Source organism: Sinocyclocheilus grahami, unplaced genomic scaffold (genome assembly GCF_001515645.1).
Source record: "Sinocyclocheilus grahami isolate Dianchi unplaced genomic scaffold, SAMN03320097.WGS_v1.1 scaffold1678.1, whole genome shotgun sequence".
In the NCBI taxonomy this organism is placed as follows: domain Eukaryota; kingdom Metazoa; phylum Chordata; class Actinopteri; order Cypriniformes; family Cyprinidae; genus Sinocyclocheilus; species Sinocyclocheilus grahami.
In genome coordinates, this window is record NW_015506857.1 from 24,338 (window position 1) to 52,028 (window position 27,691).

General features: G+C 34.9%; 2 protein-coding genes across 2 annotated transcripts in view; both read left to right on the forward strand.

Annotated features, from left to right (window-relative positions):
- The window catches only part of LOC107571979 (ras GTPase-activating protein 3-like), a 37,111-nt gene extending 20,841 nt beyond the window's left edge, over nucleotides 1–16,270 (forward strand). Inside the window, exons 5-19 of the mRNA XM_016258382.1 lie at nucleotides 2,183–2,266; nucleotides 2,353–2,458; nucleotides 3,588–3,736; nucleotides 3,811–3,925; nucleotides 4,006–4,080; nucleotides 5,427–5,550; nucleotides 8,066–8,172; nucleotides 8,256–8,333; nucleotides 10,891–10,968; nucleotides 11,081–11,154; nucleotides 11,261–11,308; nucleotides 12,612–12,758; nucleotides 13,611–13,849; nucleotides 14,229–14,412; nucleotides 15,337–16,270. Coding sequence (XP_016113868.1) covers nucleotides 2,183–2,266; nucleotides 2,353–2,458; nucleotides 3,588–3,736; nucleotides 3,811–3,925; nucleotides 4,006–4,080; nucleotides 5,427–5,550; nucleotides 8,066–8,172; nucleotides 8,256–8,333; nucleotides 10,891–10,968; nucleotides 11,081–11,154; nucleotides 11,261–11,308; nucleotides 12,612–12,758; nucleotides 13,611–13,849; nucleotides 14,229–14,412; nucleotides 15,337–15,412 — 1,684 coding nt within the window. The 3' untranslated portion in view covers nucleotides 15,413–16,270. The remainder of the gene's footprint in view (nucleotides 1–2,182; nucleotides 2,267–2,352; nucleotides 2,459–3,587; nucleotides 3,737–3,810; nucleotides 3,926–4,005; nucleotides 4,081–5,426; nucleotides 5,551–8,065; nucleotides 8,173–8,255; nucleotides 8,334–10,890; nucleotides 10,969–11,080; nucleotides 11,155–11,260; nucleotides 11,309–12,611; nucleotides 12,759–13,610; nucleotides 13,850–14,228; nucleotides 14,413–15,336) is intronic.
- Nucleotides 16,271–18,946: 2,676 nt separating this feature from the next.
- pros1 (protein S) overlaps nucleotides 18,947–27,691 on the forward strand; it is a 24,091-nt gene continuing 15,346 nt past the window's right edge. Inside the window, 6 exon segments of the mRNA XM_016258390.1 lie at nucleotides 18,947–19,524; nucleotides 21,793–21,950; nucleotides 22,162–22,186; nucleotides 23,690–23,773; nucleotides 23,871–23,993; nucleotides 26,493–26,618. Coding sequence (XP_016113876.1) covers nucleotides 19,437–19,524; nucleotides 21,793–21,950; nucleotides 22,162–22,186; nucleotides 23,690–23,773; nucleotides 23,871–23,993; nucleotides 26,493–26,618 — 604 coding nt within the window. The 5' untranslated portion in view covers nucleotides 18,947–19,436.

Here is a 27,691-nt window from a genome sequence, read left to right on the forward strand (position 1 = left end):
TGTGTGTACCTGCTATTCCCTATGTTATGGGGACCAAATGGGATACAAAACAGTTGTACAGTTGTATAAAAACCATTATGCCTATGGAGAGTCCCGTAAACCACATATATAAGCATGTGTGGGTGTGTGACTGTGTGTGTGATTCTCAGATGCAGTCTGTGTTTGTAATTCAGCATCTTTGCGCATCATGTGCTTTGATGTGACGGTTATATTCACAGCAGTCTAATAAGGAATTATGATGTTTGTAAACACCATCAGATTGTGACTGCAGCAGCTGTGCAGTGTGATCATAGGAACTGAATGTGTGTCGTATCAGCTCAGCATGTGTAAGGATTCATTGCTGATAATGACAGTGACCTAGTTCTACAACATCTCATTTTCTTTTGTGATATGAGTTGTTGTTGTTTTACTCAGTGAGGATGTTATTCCCACCACAAACATTTATAGAAAGGGGAATATGTTTCATTAACGGTGTTATTTTAGTATCATTGAGATACTGTTATAGTTTTTATCAATATTTTGAAATAGTTTTTGGTTTTCTATTTTCTATTTTCATTTTAATTAGTTAAAGTTGTTGTGATTCTGTTGTGTTTTTAATCATTTTTATGAGTTTTTAAAAAAAATGTCTACGTACTGTAGTTTTTATTCATTTTTATTTCAGTTTTAGTTATTTTAGTACATCACGAAAATGAAAAATTAGCTGGAATTTTATTCTATTTTAGGTAACATTTATTTGTTTTTCCAAGTAACATTTAAAAAAAATGTTAGTTTTAATTTCCATAACAATAGCCCGATTCGGACAGTAATTGTTTCTCATGGGGATAAGTGATTTTCAACATTTACAGGGGTTAAGGCCTGTTCACACCAAGACAACTATAAAGATAACTATATTAGCGTCCACACCAGCGGACGATATCATCTGTTTATTCCAAGCGCACGCTCGTCTGCCGCATTAAATTCTCGAGCTCATCATAGCAGGACTGATTGTGATTGGCTGTCAAAATTTGTATTGTTCATCAGCTTGAAAAAAACAGTTCTGAAAGTGATTCCAACGATATTGTTTCTCTGTGCCTTTATCATTATAGCTGTGGTGTGGACTCTGCTATTCTTTAATACCGAGAACGATTTTTAGAACTATATCTTTATCGTTATCTTTATAGTTATCGTCCTTGGTGTGAACAGGCCTTAAGTCAGTGATTTTATTGCCGTCTGAATCCAAATGTCAGTGTTTTTCTCCCACCACCCACATAAAAATCCACGGCCGAATTACCTACTGTTTTTTGACAAACACCAAGGTTGTGTGGTAATTTAATTGCCGTCCACATCTCTGAGTTTACAAGAAGAAATCGATTCAAAATTCAATGTTTAAATCCTTTTTGACCACTGCCGAACACCATACGGTAACTCTTGCACTTTGCTGTAATTTACATGCATATTTATTACTGAAAAAAAAATACTGAAATGCTGGAAAGTATTTACAAGAACAATATGTCATAACTGCTCTACCACAGTGAGTGGGAGCTGTTACGAACAAAAAGAAGACAGACAAGAAAAGTACGTAAACATTTGAACATTTTGAAACATTATTATGGCAGCAACAGGTATGCAATACAATTTAAAAATTTGTATTACAAATCTACAAATACATACATAAAAATATAAACCAAGCAGCTTTATGTTTACCTTATGTAAGAGTTGCATTAACTTATTTCTGCTAATCTCCACATTTTTAATGGCATCCATCATTTTGAGAGATAAAATGCAAGATAAAAAAACATTCAACTATAGTGCGTCTGTTTCCCATTTTTTAAATAGGAGATTTAAATAATCAAATAATAAATAGGATATTATTAAATATGAATTTATTCTTAGTCCAAGAATATGACATTTTATTTACAGTAGACAATCATGCGTGTTCATAGGATCACAGAACTGGCTTCTCCACTGTGAATGAATCACCATCTGAGTCCATAAGTTTTATCACTCAGGTGCCATGTAAATGTATTTTTGCAGACATCCACATGAGTAACTTATTTCTGCTAATCTCCACATTTTTAATGACATCCATTATTTTGAGAGATAAAATGCAAGATAAAAAAACATTTCAACTATAGTGCGTCTGTTTCCCATTTTTTAAATAGGAGATTTAAATAATCAAATAATAAATAGGATATTATGCCAGCAATCTGAAGTTCGGAGACGAGTTTCTCGGAGAGGTACGGGTGCCGCTGAAGGTGCTGGGACAGTCGGGTGTTCATGATGCATGGTACGGCTCTCTTCATGCATGTTCTGTCTGAAGCAACTCGTGATTTGTGTTCTGGAGCTCATCATCCGCTCTGCCGTCTCTTTCAGGTACTTCCTGCAGCCAAGAGATAACGGCAATAAATCGGTGAAGGCCGATGAGCTAGGCTCATTACGACTCAACATGCCATCTGAATCTATAAGTTTTATCACTCAGGTGCCATGTAAATGTATTTTTGCAGACATCCACATGAGAAACAATTACTGTCCGAATAAGGCTAAGAACAACCTGGTCATTAAATATCCACAAAATGAAAAACTAAACCAAAAAGAAAGACAGAAATATTGTTATTTTAGTATTATTTATATTATATTTAATTTTTTGAATTAGCTTTTATTTTTAGATTTTGAGGTTTCATTGTAAATGTGTGTGTGTGTGTGTGTGTATGTGTATATGTGTATAGCTAATCTCCACATTTTTAATGACATCCATTATTTTGAGAGATAAAATGCAAGATAAAAAAACATTTCAACTATAGTGCGTCTGTTTCCCATTTTTTAAATAGGAGATTTAAATAATCAAATAATAAATAGGATATTATTAAATATGAATTTATTCTTAGTCCAAGAATATGACATTTTATTTACAGTAGACAATCATGCGTGTTCATAGGATCACAGAACTGGCTTCTCCACTGTGAATGAATCACCATCTGAGTCCATAAGTTTTATCACTCAGGTGCCATGTAAATGTATTTTTGCAGACATCCACATGAGAAACAATTACTGTCCGAATAGGGCTAAGAACAACCTGGTCATTAAATATCCACAAAATGAAAAACTAAACCAAAAAGAAAGACAGAAATATTGTTATTTTAGTATTATTTATATTCTATTTTTTTTATTTTGAATTAGCTTTTATTTTTAGATTTTCAGGTTTCATTGTAAATGTGTGTGTGTAGATATTAGTGTGTGTGTGTGTGTGTATATGTATATATATAGATAGATAGATAGATAGATAGATAGATAGATACTGTGTATATACAGTGGGTACGGAAAGTATTCAGACCCCCTTAAATTTTTCACTCTTTGTTATATTGCAGCCATTTGCTAAAATCATTTAAGTTAATTTTTTTTCCTCATTAATGTACACACAGCACACCATATTGACAGAAAAACACAGAATTGTTGACATTTTTGCAGATTTATTAAAAAAGAAAAACTGAAATATCACATGGTCCTAAGTATTCAGACCCTTTGCTCAGTATTTAGTAGAAGCACCCTTTTGATCGAATACATTCCTTGTTGACTTCAGTGGTGTTGATTAAGGGTGTGTTTGTGTGCAGCCCGTCTCTGCGTCCGCGGCTCACATCTTGGGCGAGGTGTGCCGTGAGAAGCAGGAAGCCGCTGTCCCGCTGGTGCGACTCTTCCTGCACTATGGCAAAATAGTGCCTTTCCTCAGTGCCATTGCCCACGCAGAGATCAACCGCACACAGTGAGTACAAACACACTTCATCTGCGCTCAAACGTCTCTACCTCACATTCCTCACGTTCCTCATGTTCCTCCAGGGATCCCAACACCATATTCCGGGGGAACTCTCTGACGTCCAAATGCATTGATGAGACCATGAAGCTGGCAGGGATGCATTACCTGCGGGTCACACTCAAACCCATCATTGATGAAGTGAGTCTGGTCTCAGTCTCTTCTCCATTATAACTGAGTCTCATCATGAGCGCTGTGTTCACCGTGTTGCTTGTGTGTAGATCTGCACTGACCACAAACCTTGTGAGATCGACCCCGTCAAGCTGAAGGAGTCTGAGAACTTAGATACAAACAGGGTGAGTCTGTTCACAAACCTGATACTTTTGCTTTGATAACTAAACTCATTAGAAACCACATGTATCTGATATCAGCTGACATGTCTGTGTCCTCAGGAAAACTTACGGCAGTACGTGGACCGGATCTTTAACGTCATCACCAGCTCGGGTGTGAGCTGTCCGACAGTCATGTGTGACATCTTCTTTTCGCTGAATAATTAAAGTAACAAATATGTTATTTTTATTGTTTTTTTTATATTTCTATATAGCATTATTTAATTTTTCTTACAGTTTTAGTAATTTTAATACTTCAACTTATTATATTTCAGTTTGTTGCCAAGACAGCACTCTAATTTCTAAAAGAAATTAACTCTAATATAAAAGTTTTTATACCTAATATTTATGTATATGTTTTGTTTCAGCTTGGTTTCAATCATCCCATTAAATTAGTTTTAGTTTTATAGTTTTTTCTTTCCTTGTCAATTTCATGGTCGATGGTCAATTTCAAGATGCAGATTTCACTGAATGAGCAGGAGTTTGATTACATTATTTTTTATAGTAATATAAGGATAGTTCAATCAAAAGATTCAACTATCAGTTTAGGTTACATCCTAAAAGCATTTAAAAAAATTATTAAAATAATACTGTGATACAAAAGGTGTGAGGCGATCATATTCCCATTTAATTTTCCCAAATAAATCTAATTTGTCATTATTGATAAGTCGTAATTTTCCTTGTTGACTTCAGTGGTGTTGATTAAGGGTGTGTTTGTGTGCAGCCCGTCTCTGCGTCCGCGGCTCACATCTTGGGCGAGGTGTGCCGTGAGAAGCAGGAAGCCGCTGTCCCGCTGGTGCGACTCTTCCTGCACTATGGCAAAATAGTGCCTTTCCTCAGTGCCATTGCCCACGCAGAGATCAACCGCACACAGTGAGTACAAACACACTTCATCTGCGCTCAAACGTCTCTACCTCACATTCCTCACGTTCCTCATGTTCCTCCAGGGATCCCAACACCATATTCCGGGGGAACTCTCTGACATCCAAATGCATTGATGAGACCATGAAGCTGGCAGGGATGCATTACCTGCGGGTCACACTCAAACCCATCATTGATGAAGTGAGTCTGGTCTCAGTCTCTTCTCCATTATAACTGAGTCTCATCATGAGCGCTGTGTTCACCGTGTTGCTTGTGTGTAGATCTGCACTGACCACAAACCTTGTGAGATCGACCCCGTCAAGCTGAAGGAGTCTGAGAACTTAGATACAAACAGGGTGAGTCTGTTCACAAACCTGATACTTTTGCTTTGATAACTAAACTCATTAGAAACCACATGTATCTGATATCAGCTGACATGTCTGTGTCCTCAGGAAAACTTACGGCAGTACGTGGACCGGATCTTTAACGTCATCACCAGCTCGGGTGTGAGCTGTCCGACAGTCATGTGTGACATCTTCTTTTCGCTGCGAGAGTCTGCGGCGTCACGCTTTCAGGGTAAATGCTCACATGCCGTTAGATGAGCCGGCACAATTCATTCAATTCAAATCAAAACTGAACTCTACCAATGATTTAAACATGAAAAAACAAATCCCAGTTCTCGTTTGCATTCAAGTGGATTCAGATATCTTTTTGGTTCATTTTGTCATTTTATTTTATTTTAGTTTAAGTTTTAGTAATTATGTTTTTCTGTAATTATTTTTTATTTTTAGCTTTAATTTTTCTTTCAGTTTTATTAATTTTAGTACTTCAACTCATTATATTTCAGTTCGTTGCCAAGGAAGCATTTCTAATTTAAGTTTTCTATCTAATATTTAAATTAAATTAATTAATTAATAAAAAAATTGTTGTTTGTGTCATTATTACTAGTTTTTTTAAATGTCTATATAGTTTTATTAATGTTTATATATTCATTTTACATTTAGCTTTATATATTTCAGTACTTCAGGTTAAAGTAAATATTTTTCTTTTTTATGTCTATGTAGCTTTTATTAATTTTAGTTTAATTAGTTTTAGTTATTTTAGTATTACAATTTAAACTAAACAAAAATATTAAATGTTGCCTTCGCAACTAGCTGAGATAAAATTTAGTTATGAAAAAGTAAATAAATAGATTTTAAAAAGTTCATTTTATGTTATTTCATAATGTTTACTTTATTTAAAGTAATGAAAAGGTTTTTATGGTGTTAGTTTTAATTAAAGGGGTCACATGATGCGATTTCAAGCTTTCCTTTCTCTTTGGAGTGTTACAAGCTGGTGGTGCATAGATAAGATCCCTGAAGTTGCAAAGACTAAAGTCTCAAAACCAAAGAGATATTCTTTATCAAAGTTAAGACTCTGCCACGCCCCCCTAAAATGGCTCGTTCTAACACGCCCCCACATATCTACCTCACTATGTGGAAATATTTGCATAATGCCGCCCAAATGTGCACGCAAAGAAAGAAGGCGTGGTTTCAGTAACCGCAGTTAGTGTTGAAGCAGCATGTCAGGGAGACGCTGTGTGTTTCTAGGCGAAAGCAAAAGCACTTTATTTGATCAGAGCAGACTGCGCTTGTCGGAAGGAGGGACTTTGTAGAAAACGAAGCGTTTGAGAGAGGCGGGGCATAGAGGACTTAACAATAATGTACAGTATTTGAAAAATAATGTGTTTTTTGAACATTAAAGCATGTCAACATATTCTGTTACACCAAATACACAAAATAATTATCTTTAAAAAAGCATCATATGACCCCTTTAACTGTAATTACCTGGAATGCAGAAATTATATGTACACAGTGTTTACTGAAATTCATTCAACAGTATTTGAAAATGTACAAATGTCCTTTATACATTGAGAAGACAACACTGGAAATAAACGTCAGCAGTTGTTCAACAGGATGCCAGAATAATCCAGGTTAGAGAGAAATAGGATGTTTATTGTGAAAATAATCAGTAATGTGATTAATGAATACTGTGGTTGGTTTTGTTGACGTCAGAATGAGTTGATTATTAATGTTAATTTTTTCTTAAAGTTTTAGTCATTGTAGTACTTCATCTCATTGTATTTCAGTTTGTTTCAAATTTTTATTTCTAATTTCTACGTTTTTCATCTAATATCAATTGTATTTCAGCTTGATTTCAATTACCAAAAATTATTTTTAATAGTTTTAGTTTTTGTTAACAATAACAATTCTGTAAAGATCAACCCATTACTTTTAATTAACTTTTATTTTTATATTTTCGGTTGTCATTTTAATTTTCATTCAAGTTTCAGTAATTTTGTTATTTGTTTGTTGCAAATATTTAATATTTAAAAATATTTAAATATTTCTAAATAGGTTTAATTTTTAGAAAGGTAAATCTTTCTTTCAGTTTTAGTTTTAATAATTTTGTACTTCAGCTTGTTTTTCAGTTTGTGGCCATGGCAGCATTTATAATTTGAAATGTAGTTTTTTATCATATATATATATATATATATATATATATATATATACAGTGGGAGGGAAAAAAATTAACTTAAATGATTTTAGCAAATGGCTGCAATATAACAAAGAGTGAAAAATTTAAGGGGGTCTGAATACTTTCCGTACCCACTGTATATATATATTATATATAATATATATATTAGCTTGATTTCAATTAACCAAAAATTATTTTTAGTTTTATAGTTTTATCTTTCATTGGCAGTTTTAAAAGCAGTTGAATGGTCTCTCAAGCAGTTACATGCATAAAGACGTATATTTCACTCAAGGAGCAGGAGTTTGATGAAATGATTTTCGTGGAATGAGGTTAGCAGTAATAAGTGTCCCGTAACCAGGCATTTATTTTCCTACATACTTGTTGTGCTCTACCCAGCTTCCTGTTTATTTTTGCTGCTGTGTTGAACCGTCAGTGTTATACTGCCACCTTCAGATCACAGATGAACACTGCAGAGAACAGGATTGGCTTTGTTTTAGTTGAGAGGCATCAGTAAAGCCTCACTCAGAGATCTGTGGTGATGATGTTGATGATTATGGCGTATGTGTTTTTGCAGTCGACCCGGATGTGCGCTACACGGCTGTCAGCAGTTTCATCTTCCTCCGTTTCTTCGCTCCTGCCATCTTGTCACCGAACCTCTTCCACCTGCGGCCGCATCACCCGGTGTGTACAGCCTCCTCTCTGTTCATCTCTTCTTCTTTATCACGATCGAGTGTTTTATTTTGATCAATTCTGTCACTGTAAAGGATCCGTGCACGTCTCGGACACTGACTCTCATTTCCAAAACCATCCAAACACTGGGAAGCCTGGCCAAGTCCAAATCTGTAAGTGAACATTATCAATAGTTATTTACTGTTACAAATATTATTTATAATATGTAACATAATAAATATAAAATAATATAATGTAATATTCACAAATTATAATATTAAAACATTGTAACTATAATTAATACACACTGTAAGAAAATTGTGATGTCACTTCCTGAAATATTTTAGTATTGTTTATATACTATCATAATATTTATTAATATTTGAATTGGCTTTTATTTTTATAATTTCAGGGTTTTTTTAAGTTTTAGTCATTTTATAACATGCTTTTGTCATTTTAGTTTTTATACATATTCTACATAGCTTTAATGAATTTTTCATTCAGTTTTAGTTTTCAGTAATTTTATGTGTTTTTCTTATTTTTATTCATTTTTATATATTTCTTTATCCACCTTTTTCCTGAGCGTGAAAGTCTCGCCTGACTCATACTGGAACGATGCTTTACATTTCTGGTCTCTAGTGTTTCTAGTCAAATTAATGTATTTTTCGAGCCGATAATATAACGTTAAAGTTATGAAAATGGTTTTAAAAAGCACATGGTGCCATAGTTTCATCACTTGACTTTGACAGTGTTGCAATAACCATCTTTTTTGCAGTAACTCAGCTGTCATAGTTTAATGAGTAGGAAGATGACATGAAGCGACCCGCGGTTAGCTGCATTGAAAACAAATTGAGAGCACATTTCCTACATACAGCTCCCGATTGGGGCAAAGTTCAGGGGATTTTGTCCACAAAATGATAAGAGCACACATTATTTTATTACTACACACACAGTATTTTAACTTAAGCTCTGCAAGCCATGAACGTTTTCTTTTGTCATCGTGTATAGTGGTCGACTGATATATCGCCAAGGCCGATATATCGGCCGATATTTGGATATTTGGCTGATAAGTTTTTCTGTTTGGCCGATGTGTTCGTGGCGGGACTTTCATTTTGACGGCGCTGAGAACGGCAGCACCTGAACACACAGCGCTCACATTCTCCCTCTTGTTTGCTGTCGTCGTTCAGTTCTGTCTAATACGGACAGAAGTCTGTCTAATAATCAGATAGAACTGTTAAACAAAGGAATTAAAATGTATACAAAAATTGTTTTATAACGATTGCTTTAATATTATTAGTAATAGAAAGGCAAACATTAAAATACTTTCTCGTTTGCTGTCAGCATTCAGCAAATACACATTTATATCATTTAAACAAATCTTTCGATGACTAATGAATGTCTACTTTAAAAAACCTTGCAAACTTAGTCGAATCTAGTTGAGATCTTGTAAAGTGTGCATTTGTATCCTGCATGACCGCGTGTTCTCTGTGTGATGGTCGGTCCGTGCGAATTAAATGCGGACAGGAGGAGAGTTCAGCTTCACTGGAGACGCATGATTTATACACTTTAAACTCGTGATTTCAAACTATGCTACACATTATTTGCCCACTATCATATTCATGTCATTTTCACTGTGTGCTGTATGTGAAATGAGTGTTACCTTGGCTTTATTTGAAAAAATGTGATTCCCAATGCACACAAACTTCCCAGAATACTGAGTGCCCTGTTGGTTACAGTGTTTACTTCCTTTTTATTTATATTTTTTTATTAAATATGTGTTTATTTGTGAAAAATACTGTGTCAATTAAAGTATAAGCATGTTTATTTTACACATTAATTTTTTTTATCCATTTTCAATTGATTTCAAATTTCTTACATACTAAATAATATAAATAAAATTATATCGGCCATCGGCCACCCTGCTTTCCAAGATATCGGCATCGGCAGTCAAAAAAACCAATATCGGTCGACCACTAATCGTGAATGCAAGGCGTACAGTGCCAGACACGGACAGATTTGCTGGTATGCAAAACCAGTACATTACAGGAATTCCTTTAGCTTATTGCTGTTTCTGTGGCAGCCAACAACAGCACAGCTTAACCCTGCGCACATTTTTATATTTAGTTATATTGAATAAAGTTTGTTTAATTAAAATCAGTCTATATTTTTAGCCCATTTTAACATGGTTTTCTATGGAGACCGGAACATGAGAGCATCCAAACAGAAGTTAGAATCCATCATGGCGGCGCTTATCGCTTACTAAGGATTAAAGGTGGATAGCTTTAATTTTTCTTTTAGTTTTAGTCATTTTATTATGCGCTTTTGACATCTTTATACTTTCTTATGTGTGTTGCTATATAGCTTCAATTCATTTTTCTTTCAGTTTTAGTTTTGGTAAGTTTGTTATGTGCTTTTATTATTTTTATGCATTTTTTCTTTTAGTTTTTTAGAATATTCATGAATATCATGTAATATTTATATTTTATTTTATTTCTTGATTTAAATGACCAAAAACAAAACATTATTTTTGAACAGAAAGGCTGAACAGAAAGTGCTGGACAAAGACACATTTTTGCACAAAAAAATAAATATGTAGATTCAATGTTTTTTGACCTCCATAGCTCACTCAAATGTATTGATGAAGACATGCAGACTGATATCTGATGAAAAACTCCTGGGAACAGAAATTCTCCTCTCTGTGATAATGAACGCCCCTGTCTCTCTTGACAGGCCAATTTCAAAGAGTCCTACATGGCCGCCTTCTATGACTACTTCAATGAGCAGAAGTACGCCGATGCAGTAAAGAACGTGAGTGTTTCGTGTCTATCACATACAGTGGGTACGGAAAGTATTCAGACCCCCTTAAATTGCTCTGCTTCAGTATGTGTTCTGATGTGAGCCGTGTGTGTCTGTGTCGCAGTTCCTGGATCTGATCTCGTCCTCGGCCCGCTGGGATCAGAAGAGCATTGAGACGCCCATCATGCTGAAGGAAGGGTGAGAGACACTCACATGACCGTCATGTGTCACTGTATCAGTGTGAGACATGAGGACAAATCAGCATGTCTGTGTGTGTGTATTTGTGTTTCTCTGCTGGACGCAGGAGTGTTAAACTCGTTATTAAAAGATTTGATGCCAAAGGTTCTGGCAGGTAAGATGCCGTTGTGACCTATGACCCTTAATACATGACCTCCTGACCCCCGTCATAGCCTCCTCAGTATCTGAGACAGGATGAGACTATCCATGTGTTTGTTGTTCTCCTGATGTTCCTGCTGGACTCTCCCTTCCCTGTTATTGAGCACAGACACACAGACCCTTTCTAGTGTGCAAACCCACACCAAACCCTTTAGAGAACATGAGACTTGATGGAGATCTCGGTTCGGTTTCACTGAATGTGCTCTCACATGCTAAGCCACTAGTTGCTATAAATCGAACGTGGAGCAGCTCAGATCATTTGATGAGATGTTTGAGCTCATATTGAGATCTCTGACTTTTAAACACAATTGGAGACACTGTTCTCTCTAGAGGAGATTACTGGGGTGTTTTTCTCAGGAGATACTGTACATCTGACAAGCAGGAGAGACTTCAGTGAATTTTGCTCTCCATTTAGTCTGAGTTTGCCTATCAATTGAGATATTAAAGAGATCTCAGCAGAGTTATTTTAGTATCATTGATTTACTATTATTGTTTTTGTTAGCATTTTAAATGTTTTAAATTTTTAGTTGCATTAACATTTTGTAATTTTGTTGTTTGTGTCATTATTATTTTTTAAATGTTTGTATAATTTTTATAAATTTTTGTTTATTAATTTCAGTTTATTTAGCTTTAGTTATTTCAGCACTTCAAGTTAAACTGTAAAAAAATTGTATTAGGTTTCTTTTAAATATGTCTATGTATTTTTATTCATTAATTTTAGTTTTTTTAGTTTTAGTTATTTTAGTACTACAATTTAAATTAAACAAAAAATGTTGCCTTGCCAACTAGCTGAGATAAAATTTTGTTATTTAAAAAATAAATAAATAGATTTTAAAAAGTTAATTTTATTTTATTTTATTTCATAAAGTTTGCTTTATTTAAAGTAATGAAAAGGTTTTTATGGTGTTAGTTTTAATTAACTGTAATTACCTGGAATGCAGAAATTATATGTACACAGTGTTTACTGAAATTCATTCAACAGTATTTGAAAATGTACAAATGTCCTTTTTACATTGAGAAGACAACACTGGAAATAAACATCAGCAACAGGGTGCCAGAATAATCCAGTTTAGAGAGAAATAGGATGTTTATTGTGAAAATAATCAGTAATGTGATTAATGAATACTGTGGTTGGTTTTGTTGACGTCAGAATGAGTTGATTATTAATTTCAATCAGATTGTAGTTAGTGTGTGATTGAGGCTGGAGGGCATCTGAGTTTAGACCTTCACTAAAGTCTTGTTCTCCTCCGACCTTCCAGATTCATGATCAAACGAGCTCAAGGGCGAAACCGCTTCGGTCTGAAGAACTTCAAGAAGAGATGGTTCCGCTTGACCAACCACGAGTTCACCTACCATAAAACCAAAGGTAACGCAAAAGGTTTGTGCCATACTCTCACTACAGGTGTGTGAGGCATCTGCTGTTCATCTGTGGAGTATTGAAGCACATCCCATCATGTGTTTGTGAAGGAGCAGAACATCAACACTGCTGAATATCAGAATAGCAGTCATATAAAGAGTGTAAAGAAGTGTAAAAAACATCTCGGTTACATATGTAACCCTGCTGTTACGTGGATACTGATGTATGGGGTCTCACTTGGGAGCCCCAGTCACCTCTGAGTAGTACAAGAAAGGCCAATGAACACTGACAAGTGAAACCCAGACATAAGGGTTTAGAAGGAGGTTGGCGTGCTCACTGATTCAGATTTGTGCTGAGCAGGCGAGACCTGATCACAGGAATAAATGGTATTTTAATATATATATACACATAGAAAACACTTACTTTAAATTGAAATAATATTTCACAATATTACTGTTTTTATTGTTGTGTTTTTCCCATCAAATAAATGTAGCCTTGGTGAGCAGAGGAGACTTCTTTCAAAAACATTTTAACACTTTAACTTCTTGCATTTTTAAATCAAGACACTACAGACAAAACCAGTGTTTTTTATTCTCTGCTCAGTTTTGTGATTATAGTCTGTTTTGCTTCCATAACATGTCTTCTTTCAGACTAGTGAAAAGAAAATATCCAAAATACACATTTAAGTGTTTCTTTCATTGCACTTTATCTACTTGCGTCTGTAGATTTCAATTGCAATCCATATCTTTAAAGAGTTTTTTTCCTCTTACATACACCAAACTTTACAGTTTGATTCCGTTTTATTTTATTTACAGTTTTATTACGTAACATTTTATTCCTAAAAACATGGTGAAAATGTATTTATTTTTTGTCTGTTGACAGTATTTTCTGATTTATGGAGTGATAAACTATTAGTTAAACATTTTACCCTATCCACCTGCGGTTTAAAACCGGTTCTGTGTGAACTGCCCCTTATGCATATGATGTGGCATGATCAAGGGTTCAGACGGTTTGTGTCTGTGTTTGTGTCGTTCAGAGGACTTCCTGCCAACATCCAGCTGGACGTGGATGGAGACAGAGAGACGGAGAGGATCTACTCGCTCTACAGCACGTACATGTCCAAACTAGTGAAGATGCAGGGTGAGAGAGAGTAAAGTGGGGGGAAAAATAGATATTATATTATTATTAAATATAATGTCCAGAAAAATGACTAAAACTGAAATAAAAATAAAGATAAATAGAATAATAAAAATGACAAAAGCACATAACAAACGGACTAAATCTTTAACTAAAATTAATTAAATAAAATCAAAAAGCTAATTTAAAAATATTAATAAATACTATAATACTTTATAAAAAATAACATTGGTTTAAAATAATTGAACAGTACTTTGACTCTATTTGTTGCATGTGTCATCATGCATTTTGAAGAATACTGTGGTATTACTGACAATCAGCATGCAGCAGGTTGCAAACACTTGTACATCAGTCCCGTAATGCGTCTCATCTCTCCATCCAGAGGCCTGTGGCAGTAAGTCGGTGTACGATGGCCCAGAGCAGGAGGAATACTCCACGTTTGTGATCGACGACCCGCAGGAGACGTATAAAACCCTGAGACTTGTCATCTCAGCCGTACAGACACTGGAGCAGCAGCACATGCAGTACAAACGAGACAAGTTCAGGAAAACCAAGTACGGCAGCCAGTAAGTATCGACGAACCACTCATCTGTGACTAGATAAGTTATACCAAGCCAAGTCAAATGTATTGAAATAGCGCTTTTCAAGTACACATTGTTTCAAAGCAGAAAATCATGATGTTCTTAATCTTAATATCTTCATGTCTTATAGTTGCATTTAGTAGATTAGAACTGGACGGTTATATACTTAACATTTGTCGACAAAATAAAAAATCAGGCAATTGATATATAGTATATATTGCTTTATGCAAGTGTACTGTATATATGTCGATAAAGTTGGTTAGAATATATATCAAACTTTACATATAGAGCTGTCCTTATTTTAAGTTAAATTTACTAAAACTAAACCTGAAATAAAGTTAAATAGAAATATAAAAAAATTACCAAAACTAAAATACGTTACAGATAAATAGAAATACAAAAAACTAATACAAATGATAAAAGCATAACAAAATTACTAAAACTGAAATAAAAATAAATGAAAGATAAATAGAAATATAAAAAACAAATAAAATGAAAAAGCACGTAACAAAATTACTAAAACTTAAATAAAAATAAAGACAGAGAAATATAAAAAGCTAATAAAAGTGACAAAAGCACATAAAATTACTAAAGTCTCAATTAAAATAAATTAAAGAAATAGAAATAGAAAAAAAATAGTAAAATTGATAAAAGCACAACAAAAATTACTAAAAGTGAAATAAAAATAAAGATAAATATTAAAAAAATTACAAAACTGAAACTACAAACATAAAATCTATTTCAAAATATTAATATATACTATAATAGTATAAATATATATAAATATATTTATAAAATAAAAACAGCACTTTGACTAATTGATTAACTTTATTTGTTACTTATAAGTCAGTTATTTGTGTCCACAGGAAGGAAGTTCTGTTCTGATGCATCATGTTTTTGTGTTTACAGGGAACATCCAATCGGTGATCAGAGCTTCCAGTGTTACATCCGCCAGCAATCAGAAAGCTCCACCTACTCCATCTGACCACGCCCACTGCAGACACTGCACAGTCTCCACGGCAACAGTCGCATCTCAGACAGGAAACTCTTGAGTTGTGATTGCCAAGGTGGCCACAGACAAAAGCTAAACCTCTGGTGCTTTTATATGATTTTAATCAGCCAACAGCTTCCTCTGAATGGCGTCACACGCACCTGTGGACCATGTAGCTCCGCCTCACGGCACGTTATAACATTTTGTGATGTTTTTAAGCTAGGAGACGACCAGATGTCCTGTAGCTGTGGATGTTTTTATAAACAGAGTATTGGGCCAAAGGACAGATCCCACAATCCTTTGCTTTGAAAGGGTTTTTGAGATGTCGGTGGATGTGAGACCTGCGGCTGAACCTGATGAACTGTAACCATGTTTTTAACTCGTGTAGAAATATTCTGCTCTGTTTCTGCCTGCACTTCCCCTTACTCACACTTGTGTCGTCACGCCAGCTGAAGCAGTGCTGCATTGTGGGAAATGTGTCATGTTGTGTGTGTTGAAGCATGCAGATGTCCTTATGCCAGCTGTTTCCAGCATGTGGCGTGACGCTAAACCACTTTCTGATGGTTAGTGGGTCCAGTTGTGTTCAGCATCACATTTGTGTTTTATACTTTCTGTTGTGTCTCACAGCTTGTGTGTGTGTGTGTGTGTTTGAATCTGAAGCAAGCGTGCATGAGTGTGTTTCAGTGATTAATTATGATTAATAACTCCCATTTTATCACATCACACTTTATAGACCTTTGATATGAATGTAATTATTTTGATGCATTTCATGAAATCTGTCAAGATAATGCCCTGCTCATATTTCACCCTAAAATCAAATCTATCTATCTATCTATCTATATATATATACAGTGGGGGGGGAAAGTATTTAGTCAGCCACCAATTGTGCAAGTTCTCCCACTTAAAAAGATGAGAGAGGCCTGTAATTTTCATCATAGGTATACCTCAACTATGAGAGACAAAATGAGAAAAAAAAATCCAGAAAATCACATTGTAGGATTTTTAAAGAATTAATTGGTAAATTCCTCGGTAAAATAAGTATTTGGTCACCTACAAACAAGCAAGATTTCTGGCTCTCACAGACCTGTAACTTCTTCTTTAAGAGGCTCCTCTGTCCTCCACTGGTTACCTGTATTAATGGCATCTGTTTGAACTTGTTATCAGTATAAAAGACACCTGTCCACAACCTCAAACAGTCACACTCCAAACTCCACCATGGCCAAGACCAAAGAGCTGTCAAAGGACACCAGAAACAAAATTGTAGACCTGCACCAGGCTGGGAAGACTGAATCTGCAATAGGTAAGCAGCTTGGTGTGAAGAAATCAACTGTGGGAGCAATTATTAGAAAATGGAAGACACACAAGACCACTGATAATCTCCCTCGATATGGGGCTCCACGCAAGATCTCACCCCGTGGGGTCAAAACGATCACAAGAACTGTGAGCAAAAATCCCACAACCACACGGGGGGACCTAGTGAATGACCTGCAGAGAGCTGGGACCAAAGTAACAAAGGCTACCATCAGTAACACACTGCGCCGCCAGGGACTCAAATCCTGCAGTGCCAGACGTGTCCCCCTGCTTAAGCCAGTACATGTCCAGGCCCGTCTAAAGTTTGCTAGAGAGCATTTGGATGATCCAGAAGAGAATTGGGAGAATGTCATATGGTCAGATGAAACCAAAATAGAACTTTTTGGTAAAAACTCAACTTGTCGTGTTTGGAGGAGAAAGAATGCTGAGTTGCATCCAAAGAACACCATACCTACTGTGAAGCATGGGGGTGGAAACATCATGCTTTGGGGCTGTTTTTCTGCAAAGGGACCAGAACGACTGATCCGTTACTTTCTGTTGTGTCTCACAGCTTGTGTGTGTGTGTGTGTGTGTGTGTGTGTTTGAATCTGAAGCAAGCGTGCATGAGTGTGTTTCCGTGATTAATTATGATTAATAACTCCCATTTTATCACATCACACTTTATAGACCTTTGATATGAATGTAATTATTTTGATGCATTTCATGAAATCTGTCAAGATAATGCCCTGCTCATATTTCACCCTAAAATCAAATCTATCTATCTATCTATCTATATATATATACAGTGGGGGGGGCAATATGGGGTGCTGTGTGTACATTAATGAGGAAAAAAAATTTACTTAAATGATTTTAGCAAATGGCTGCAATATAACAAAGAGTGAAAAATTTAAGGGGGTCTGAATACTTTCCGTACCCACTGTATATATATATATATACATATACACACATACATATATACACACACACACACACATTTAAGCTTAAAGAAACTGAAAGACATTTTACAAGCATTAAGACTTTTTGCATTGCAAAATATTTTACTGTAATGTATGATAGAACCTGTTTCTGCTATAAAAAAAAAATAGTAAGATAATTGCACTGAAAAAAATGGTGTAGAAAATGTTCACTCTGAAAATGCTAGTAAATTTCACAAACACTTACTAAGAAATGGCAAGTAACACACTGAATTAAAAGTGAAATTCTATTTTCTTGAAAACCATACTCCAATAATCGTTGTTTCCTTTACATCTTCGAAAAAAATTTTTTTACAGTGGTGAGTTTTTATCTCGCAATTCTGACTTTTCTTCTTAGAATTGAGTTTTTATCTCAATTCGGACTTTTTTTTCTCATAATAGTTGCAATTACTTTTTTTTCTTTATCCCTTGACAGAAACAAGCTTCCATAGTAATGTGAAAAACACTGATTTTCTTTATGGGGAAACTTGTTTCTCATTTTCTTATGAATTCGGGGTGAAATATGAGCTGGAGATTCACACTTACATTCTTCTTCACAAATTCTGAGTATGGGTCACCATACTTGGCCACACGTCACTTCACTCTTGTTAGTATGGTGTTGCATTTTTGTTAACACAGGGTCCTTCTGTTTCTGTACGTCCCTCAGTGATGCATGTTTCCGTGCTTAGATATTTTAAAACAGCCCCGTTTCCCCCCTCAAATGAAATGCTGTTTATTTTTATATCACAGAATAATGCTTTTGTGAAAAAAGAAAACTCAAAATAATCCAAACGCACAGTATGAAGTATGCAATAATGTCACCTATAAGTAATTTGCCTGCTTTTGATCTGTTGAGTAATTGATGAAGGAACTTTGATCACAGATCCCTATGAAGCGAGAGTGGTGTTTGTGTGATGTGTGTACAGACCAACCAACTGAAAGAGACACGTTTCTTTTGTCCAAATGAAGGCAATAGCAAAGAAATCAGTCTTGAGTCTTTTATTCTCAAATACTGTTTGCTTTCAAAACAGCTACTCAAAAGCACTAAACATAAAGGATGAAAAATGACTCCAGCGAAAACACAGCTACATCATTGTTGTTTTCCATGTTAATAGGTTTTACTGATCAATTAATGTCATTTTGTTCCATCCAGAGGAAAGTTCCATTGCTCATCATGAGCTCAGATGTTTCTCCTAAAACATGTTTGGAGAAATAAAAAGGACCCAAATGGGTCACTGGTTCAGCCAGTAAATGTCTAGAGCTATAAAATAAATGTGGAGCAGTTGAGATCATTTAATGAGAAATGAGTTCGTATTGAGATCTGAGCAACAAAGAAACAATGTCTTTTCTGAAAATAACAGCATTTACAAAGTAACAATCTAGCAGTGTTGAAAGCTGCTACACGAGACATTTTTTGAGAACTTTTTTTTCTTTTAGATTTCTTTGGTTTTGGTTGTTTGTTTGTTTGTGTGTCAACTGTTTGTCAAGCGCAAACTTTTTAACTGGATAAATTAAGAGGTTAAACTATTTATCAAGAACAAAATCAGCTGTAATTCCTGTTACATAATTTCCTTTAACTTCAGCCTGCCAGAGCGCATTCACCAGCTACTAGTTTATTTATACTGGCAGTCATGAGTTCGCACGCGCTGCGTTTCTGGCCGAACTAGAGGAGCTTAACAAGAAGAATCCACTGTTTGATTTTGGACCAGAACCGGAGGTTTTTGGAGTGACTGACCGTATCGAACAGCGAGAGCATGAGGAGACTGACGGCGGCGCGGAGCGGCTCTCTGCTCGGCCTCGTGCTGCTGCTGCTGCGTGCTGAACTCTGCGGGTCACAGCGATGTGAGTAAAACAGACCATCGAGCACAAACGAACCAATAACGGCTCACAGAGGTGAAAACATTCACTTTACTAACCGTTTGCTGTCACAAAGTGATTAAAAGGGTCCAGAGCACAGCGCAAAATCCGCTAGTTTCAGCAGCCGTTGTTTGTTGAGCAGTGTTTACCTTTACATTAACCAGAGTTTACACCAAAATATACTAGCTATTTTACTTTAGCTTACCGTAAAACTGGTAATTTGGTATTAGTCGCTGTTATTAAAATGAAATTAATCAAAATGACAAACAGGGTCTTTGAGTAAAGTATTGTGCTTTTATATCAGTAGTAACTATGGTAGTTTGGAGGAAACTACCATGTTTACCACAGTACATTTTTGTAGCGTATGACATGAATATGATTGTATTTATTTGTTAGTTCAAATGAAGTCACAGTGTTTCAATGTAACGGTGTTTACAAAATTAACTTAGTGTTTCTAAAAAAAATAACGGTATTTACAAAGTAACATTGTAGCAGTGTTTCCAAATGGAACAGTAACAATGCTTCAAACAATAGCAGTATTCCCAAAGTAACAGTGTTTATAAAAGTGTACAATACATTTACACAGTGTTGCAGTGTTTGCAAAAGTAGCAGTATTTACAAAATAAAAATGTTGCAGTTTACAAAAGTAACAAAGTAGTAATTTTTCTAAAAAAAATAACAGCATTTACAAAGTAACAACGTAGCAGTGTTTACAAAAGTAACTGTAACAATGTTTCCAAAAATGCAGACCGCTTTACAAGATGTGACTGAAGATATGCAGTATGCCTGTTTCATTCATTTTGTGTGTGTGTATGTGTATGTGTGTGTGTGTGTGTGTGTATGTATGTGTGTGTGTGTGTGTGTGTGTGTGTGTGTGTTGGGGGTGTTAATGAAACTGCTCTACATTACAGACTGAAAACAGTTAAAATCAATAGTCTTGTTTAAAATACACCATGTTGTGGTTAATCTCAAACTGTGTGTCAGTGTTGAAGATATTTGTTCTGTTAAAATGTTTATTCCAGAAATATTCTCTAGAAAGAGACTTGTTGGGGAATAGATCTCTGAACTGACCCGCACAATGAAGGCATTTGATCGAGTTAAAGCTGACATCCATGATGGACTCATTTTCTGAAGATCTGTCTGGTCTTCACTGAGCTTTATGTTCCAGTCTAATGTTTGAATCTTTCATACTGAGCCTCATTAATAAACTACGGAAGTGCCATGCACATTTATATAAACCATGATTACAATAGTAATGTACCATGGTATTTACAGTACTTGGCACTCAGAGGTACTTGAAAATAGTGATAGATTGATATACACTGCCGTTCAAAAGTTTGGGATCAGTATGATTTTTATTACTTTATAAAGAATTCTCTTATGCTCATCAAGGCTGCATTTATTTGATCAACAATACAGAAAAAACAGTAATATTGTGAAATATTACTAAATAACCTTATTTATTAAATTTCTGTGTTCTGTTTTAATATACTTTAAAATATGATTTATTGCTGTGATCAAAACTGTATTTTCAGCTTCATTACTCCAGTCTTCAGTGTCACATGATCCTTCAGAAATCATTCTAATATGCTGATTTATTATCAATGTTGGAAGCAGTTTTTGCTGCTTATTTTTTTTGTGATACCTTTTTTGGGGATTCTTTGATGAATAACAAGTTAAAAATAACAGCATTTATTCAAAATAGAAATAATTTCTAACAATATAAGTGTGTGTATATATATATATATATATATATATTCATTATACATACACACACACACACACACACACACACATTTAAGCTTAAAGAAACTGAAAGACATTTTACAAGCATTGAGACTTTTTGCATTGCAAAATATTTTACTGTAATGTATGATAGAACCTGTTTCTGCTACAAAATAAAAAAAAATAGTAAGGTAATCCCAAACTTTTGAACGGCAGTGTATATAGGCCAGCCTGATCAATCAGAAATATTGGCTGATAATGGCACAGAATCTTTAGCTCTTACATGAGTCAGTTTGAAAGTCTAGAGACTGTTTTGTTAAGGAATAATGTTTTTATAATTAAATATTGTAAATATTGAGTGAATATGGTGTATAACATCCATAACTTGTGCACACACTCATTGACCATTAAAATTGTGGTATTACCACGGTGTTCGCCCAAATGCCATGTTAATTTAATGGCACAGTTGGTATGTTTTTGTGAGTAAAGCCAGTCAAACACACTGATCTGATGTGCTCTCATGTCCAGTTCTCTCACAGAATAAAGCGTCTCAGTTCCTCCTGCGACATAGACGTGCAAACACCCTGTTTGAGGAGAGCAAGAAAGGAAACCTGGAGCGCGAATGCATCGAGGAGCTGTGTAATAAAGAGGAGGCACGAGAAATATTTGAGAACAATCTAGAAACGGTGAGTTCTGTCAGCCAATCGATGCTCTGATGTTTGTGTTGTGATCCGTCATGCTGTTGACATTGACATTGACCTGTCAGCCGTGTGCGTGCGTTCAGTCATGAGATCGTTTGTGTTGACAGTGAGGTTTGTGAACTGGAAATGAATCACTGAACTGCTTTATGATGTGTGTGCATAATGTCATCATGACATGTTTTTTTTAATCTTCCAGGAATATTTCTATCCCAAGTATGTTGGTAAGTCGTCATCAATATTTTTGTGCAAATAAACACTTACTGTAACCCACAGCATGCACAGTGGGTCTGAATGATGTGTGATGTCAGCTCACACTTCAGTGACCGTCACATTGGAATCTGATTGCAAAACTCACTCTGACTGAAGCTGCTTTGACTCAGTCAGTCTATTTGTCCCAATTTTAAAAGTACTTATTATAAAAGTACAAAAACTTAAGGAAAGACACTACAGGTTAATAGGGTAAAACGTTAACTAATATATATCATCATAGCTCCCCAGTTGATTAATCACAATACATTAAGAGAATTGTTCTGTATTGCAAGATTTCTGAAATGTTCTGTAAAATTATGCATATAAACAAGGATTTATCTAATTAAACATGCACTAATTTGCATACATTTCCAGAACATAAATCTGAACATTGGATAAAGCCAGGTTCAAAACTTGTTTGGATTTTGCTGACATATTAGAGTAAAAAAAATTTCAGATGGGATTTTGGATTTCTTTTTATCACTCCATAAATCAGAAAATAGTCAACAGACAGAAAACAAATACTTTTTCACCATATTTTAGGGATAAAATGTTGTATAAATGTGTGAATGATATATGAACAAACCCCTCAGTAAAAGCCTTCAGAATATAGAAACGGAAAAGTTTGGTGTATGTAAGAGGAAAAAAAACTCTTTAAAGATATGGATTGGAACTGAAATCTACAGATGCAAATAGATAAAGTGCAAAAAAAGAAACACTTAAATGTGTATTTTAGATTTTGGAAGTTTTGGATCTCAAAATTGAGAACAGATAAAATGAAAAAAAAGTAAAAAGAAAAAATCTGAAATGAATAGATAACATGCAAACAGCTAAAGTGTCAAAATTATATTAAATGTAATAAAAAAAAATGGTTAGCTTGTCAGGCTTTAGCTGGCCGTTATTTAATTTAGATAATTTCAGAGTTCCTCTGAAACCCTCCACCTTCCCTAGCTCCACCTGTATAGATCTGCTATTGGTTATTTTATATGCTATTTGTGCAGCAGCAGTATGTATCGGCTTATGTATTGGCAGTAGCAAGTTCCTGTACTTGCTTGCAGCAGCAACAACCAACAGCAGCAGCAATTCAGCAGCAGCGTAGCAGATCTATTCCACCAAGACCAAATACATTAACATTGTCATATCCATTACCATGCTAAAATCTTCAGAGAGTTTGCATGATAGAAATACAGTCAACATTACAATAAGATTGAGAAGTTGCTGTAGAAACTGTGCTGTAAAATATGCTAGTTTGTGGGGTTTTTTTTTTTTACACATTTATGAGTCTGTATTCATAGTTAAGTCGAATATATTGTTACACAATCCTAAACTGATCAGTTTTTTTTTTAAAGAAGCAATTGTAATTGATTGAAAACTGTATTTATGACATGTTGTGTGACGTAACAGTGCATCATTAGATGGACTGAAGTGTGTGTGTCATGTCGTGTATGTGTTGTATCTTGTTGTTTTCTCTTTAGTGTGTCTGGGATCTCACCGCGTTGGGATCAATAATCCAAACTCTGAGCCTGGAATCCCTCAGAACCTCCGTACCTGTGTTCAAGGTGATCCAGCACTAGTACTGTTATCTACTAGTCAGTGTATCTGAGACCGTGTTATGTCTGTGTTGATTGTGAGTTTGAGTTGTTTGTTGTGTTTCAGAGATCAGTAACCAGTGTCTGCCGCTGCCGTGTCATAAGGACGGTTATGAGCGCTGTGTGGATGGTCAGGGCTCCTTCACGTGTGTGTGTAAAGCTGGATGGAGGGGTCAGCGCTGTGAGCAGGGTGAGCTGAGATTCATCATACTGACCACAAAACGTTTTCATGTTCATTACACTGCACTGAGACTTCACAAAACTAATGATGAGCCTAGACAACAGAGAGAGGATTAAATTAAGCTGTTTTATTTCCAAAATACACTCATTCAAGGGTGTTTTAATTCATGTAAAGTTATGTTTTTGGGACATGACTTAATGAATTGCATGACCATGTGAGTTTGTCTCTATTTCCTAGCAACTACATATTAGGGATGTAACGGTATGAACATTTCTTATCACGATTATAGTGACCAAAATTAACACGGTTATCAGTATTATCACTGTATTGTTAAAATGTGCTGGAGCTGTTCAGAAAGTACCGACACATAAATCACTTCAAGTTTTATATTTAAAAATCAACAAACAACAAATAAAATGACTTTTTGTTTGCATAATCACTAAAACAATAACATTACCAATGATGTTTGGATTTTAAGTGACAACTTGACTAACAACAGTTTAATAGCATGTTGAAATATCTAATGTAAATGTTCAAATAAAGCTTTGAAAAAGTTTCATAAAAAGGTAAACCTCACATTTCAACCTTTAAATAAAGAAAAGATATGTCAAAATGATAATTGATTAATAAATGATTATACGTATTTTATCTGCTCCATAAATAATTCTAGATAACTTATCTGAATTGTTTAAATGTGTAGAATCCACATAAGCTTGTTTTTCCATCAACCGATCAAAATTTACAGCAGGTCATGCAAATTCGGTCCATTTATGGCCAGACAGAAACTGCTCACAGGCTGAATGTAAATAAATATAAGTCTCTGTAAATCCTCTCACTGACAGCAGGTGGCGCTGATGGAAAAGCTGAATTAGAGCTGTTTCCCGTAACCTCCGTGGACAAAGCGGTATTGTGATTAAGAACACTTCCTTTAGGTATAACATGGAGCGAAGATGAACACAAAATGCCATCAAATTGTTTCTGAAGTCAGTCAGAACCTTCAGAGGTACATTCATGTAATTAAATTCATTCATATATTAATTTGTATAATTCCCTTAGCACTCTTTTAAAACCTCCCAGCTTTTCCGCCCTGTTTTCACTCAAAACGAAACTACTCTGCTGCTGTGCACACGTGAGACTGTTACTGAAAACTGTGCTTTATGCTGGACCGTATTTATTTATCGCGAGTTGTTCAAATCACGGTAATCTAATACGGTTTTAATGATAATTAAAAGATGAAACGGTAAACATGGGGAATTTTATCATGATTTATCGTCAAACCAGTAATCGTTACATCCCTACTACATATCAAATATTTATGTACCATTTGTGTATTAATGGCTGTTATGATAAATAAAGTGTATGAATTAAGGCAAAGCAAAGTCGAGGACGCGCTCAGGACAGTTCAGACATTACAGTGCATTAGAGGTAAATAACGATATAAATACTGTTCAGTTTCTTGCACAGACTGATCATTATGTGTCTTTACACATCAATGTATCGTCACGAGCTGCAGGGTTTAATTTGGTTTTGTTTGAGTATGTTTATTTTTACTTTCAAAGCCGTGATTATCATTCACTTCCATTATAAGACTGACAGACTGCAACGGTTTGTGTTAAAAATCTTCGTTTGTGTTCTACTGAAGAAACAAAGTCACCTACATTTTCGATGCCCTGGGGGTAAGCAAATAAACATCAAATTTTCATTTTTGGGTGAACTATCCCTTTAAGTTACCTGTGAACACAGTTGTTGACTCGTTTGCTCTCAGACGCAGTGCCGTAATGGTGGTCTTGTGTGCAATTCTTAAAACAAGCACAAGATGGTAGACAGTATATCAGGTATTACAAAATTTATATCTGATTATTGAAAAATGCTAAAATATCAGAAAAAATATTGGGAAAATTGATCATCGGTCGATCTCTCTCTAAGTGTGAAATTCTGAACTTTCTTTAATCCTTTCTTTAAACTTTCTTTAAGTATTTAATATTTAATGAAGTGAGTGATTTTTAGTTTACAATAAAATTTACAATATATATTTTTTTCATTTACAATAACACTAAGTTGCAAATGAAATACAGTAGTATTGTACGATTATGTTTGAATATATAACAGTATTAGTTATTTTAATATATTAGCTAAACTAAATGAAATTTTGAAATGTTGCTTTGGAAACTAGTTGAAACAGTTTCTTTGCATATTTAATTTAATTTCAGGTAATGTTTATTTTTATTTTAAGTTTTCTTTATTGTTTTTGTTTACTATAATAACCCCGATATATCATCATTTTGCTAAGGAATCCATGAACTGATCAAATGTAAACCTTAAATGCTGTGTAAATCGTTTGAATAAAAGCGGCTGCCAACTGCATAAATGTAAATAATGCATTTACAAGCAAAGGTTACAGCGCCACCTAGCTCAGAAGTTAGTACTAGTGGTGAACAGACTATCTGACGGATCATTTCTGTCTGCAGCTTTATTGGTATTTATTTTTTTGACTCCATTTGTTCACAGATATTAATGAGTGTGAAGACTCAGAATTCCCTGCGGGCTGCAGCCAAACGTGTTACAACCTCCCCGGCAGCTTCATGTGCAGCTGTGAGAAGGGCTTCTACACCCTTGACAAGATCCTCTGCAATGGTGAGAGTCACTGCACAGGTCAGAGGTCAGCGTTGTATTTCTGATCCTCTGGCTTCATGTCTGCCAGTCGAGTTTGATCTCCAGCAGCTGTTCCAGGAATCCTGGGATTTTCCTGTAAAAGCGAAACATGATTCTCTCCAGCTGTGAGGTCCAACATTCATATTAAAACCACATCCACACACACAGCGTCTTAAAGGTTCATTATGTAACCGTGTTTTTAAGCTTATAAATCATCAGATGCTGTTTCACTGCCTGTGCCTGGGACTTTATCAACAGGATCATATGATTGTGTGGTTTGTACAACTAGGTACACATGTTACATGCGCTCGTTCTTTCACTTTTTCTCATGAAATCACACCAGTGGAATTCTGGGAATGATAAAAACACAAATGCAAATCTTTGACTAGATTGCAGATCCGTTCTTCATGAGATGCATTCTGGGATGCTGGTGAAGGAGGAACGTGTGATGAGCGATTCGTGATGCATTTCAGCTACTATCTGGTGCAAGTCAAACTCATTTTGAGCATTGAAGCAGAAGCATTTAGATCAGATGGTTTTTAGGTCATGAGGAGCATGATTCAGTGTGTTCAATTGTGATGCTGTAGATTCATTCACTGTGTTCAGACTTTTTTGCTCATGTGAGTGTGTGACGTGTTTGACCTGATGCTCATGGGGTTTATTATAATTAACTAAAACTTATATCATATTAAATCATAAAAAACATTTTTGTTACTGGAAATAATATCAAAATAATTTAATATATGAATTAAAAAGAAGTATAAATGTATGTATTTATATTTAATTATTTATTTTAGCATTCAGCTAGTTGCCAAGGCAACATTTCTCTTTTTCATTCAGTTAAATGCAATTGATCAAATAACTAAAGCTAAATAAAATAAAACTTCAATAAAAACTAATAATTACTGTATAGACAGGGACTTAAAAGGACCCAATACAAATTAACAAAACACAATAGAAAATGAATGAAACTAAACATTTAAAGCAGAATGTATATGTATATTATTTGTATATATATATATATATATATATATATATATATATATATATTTTAT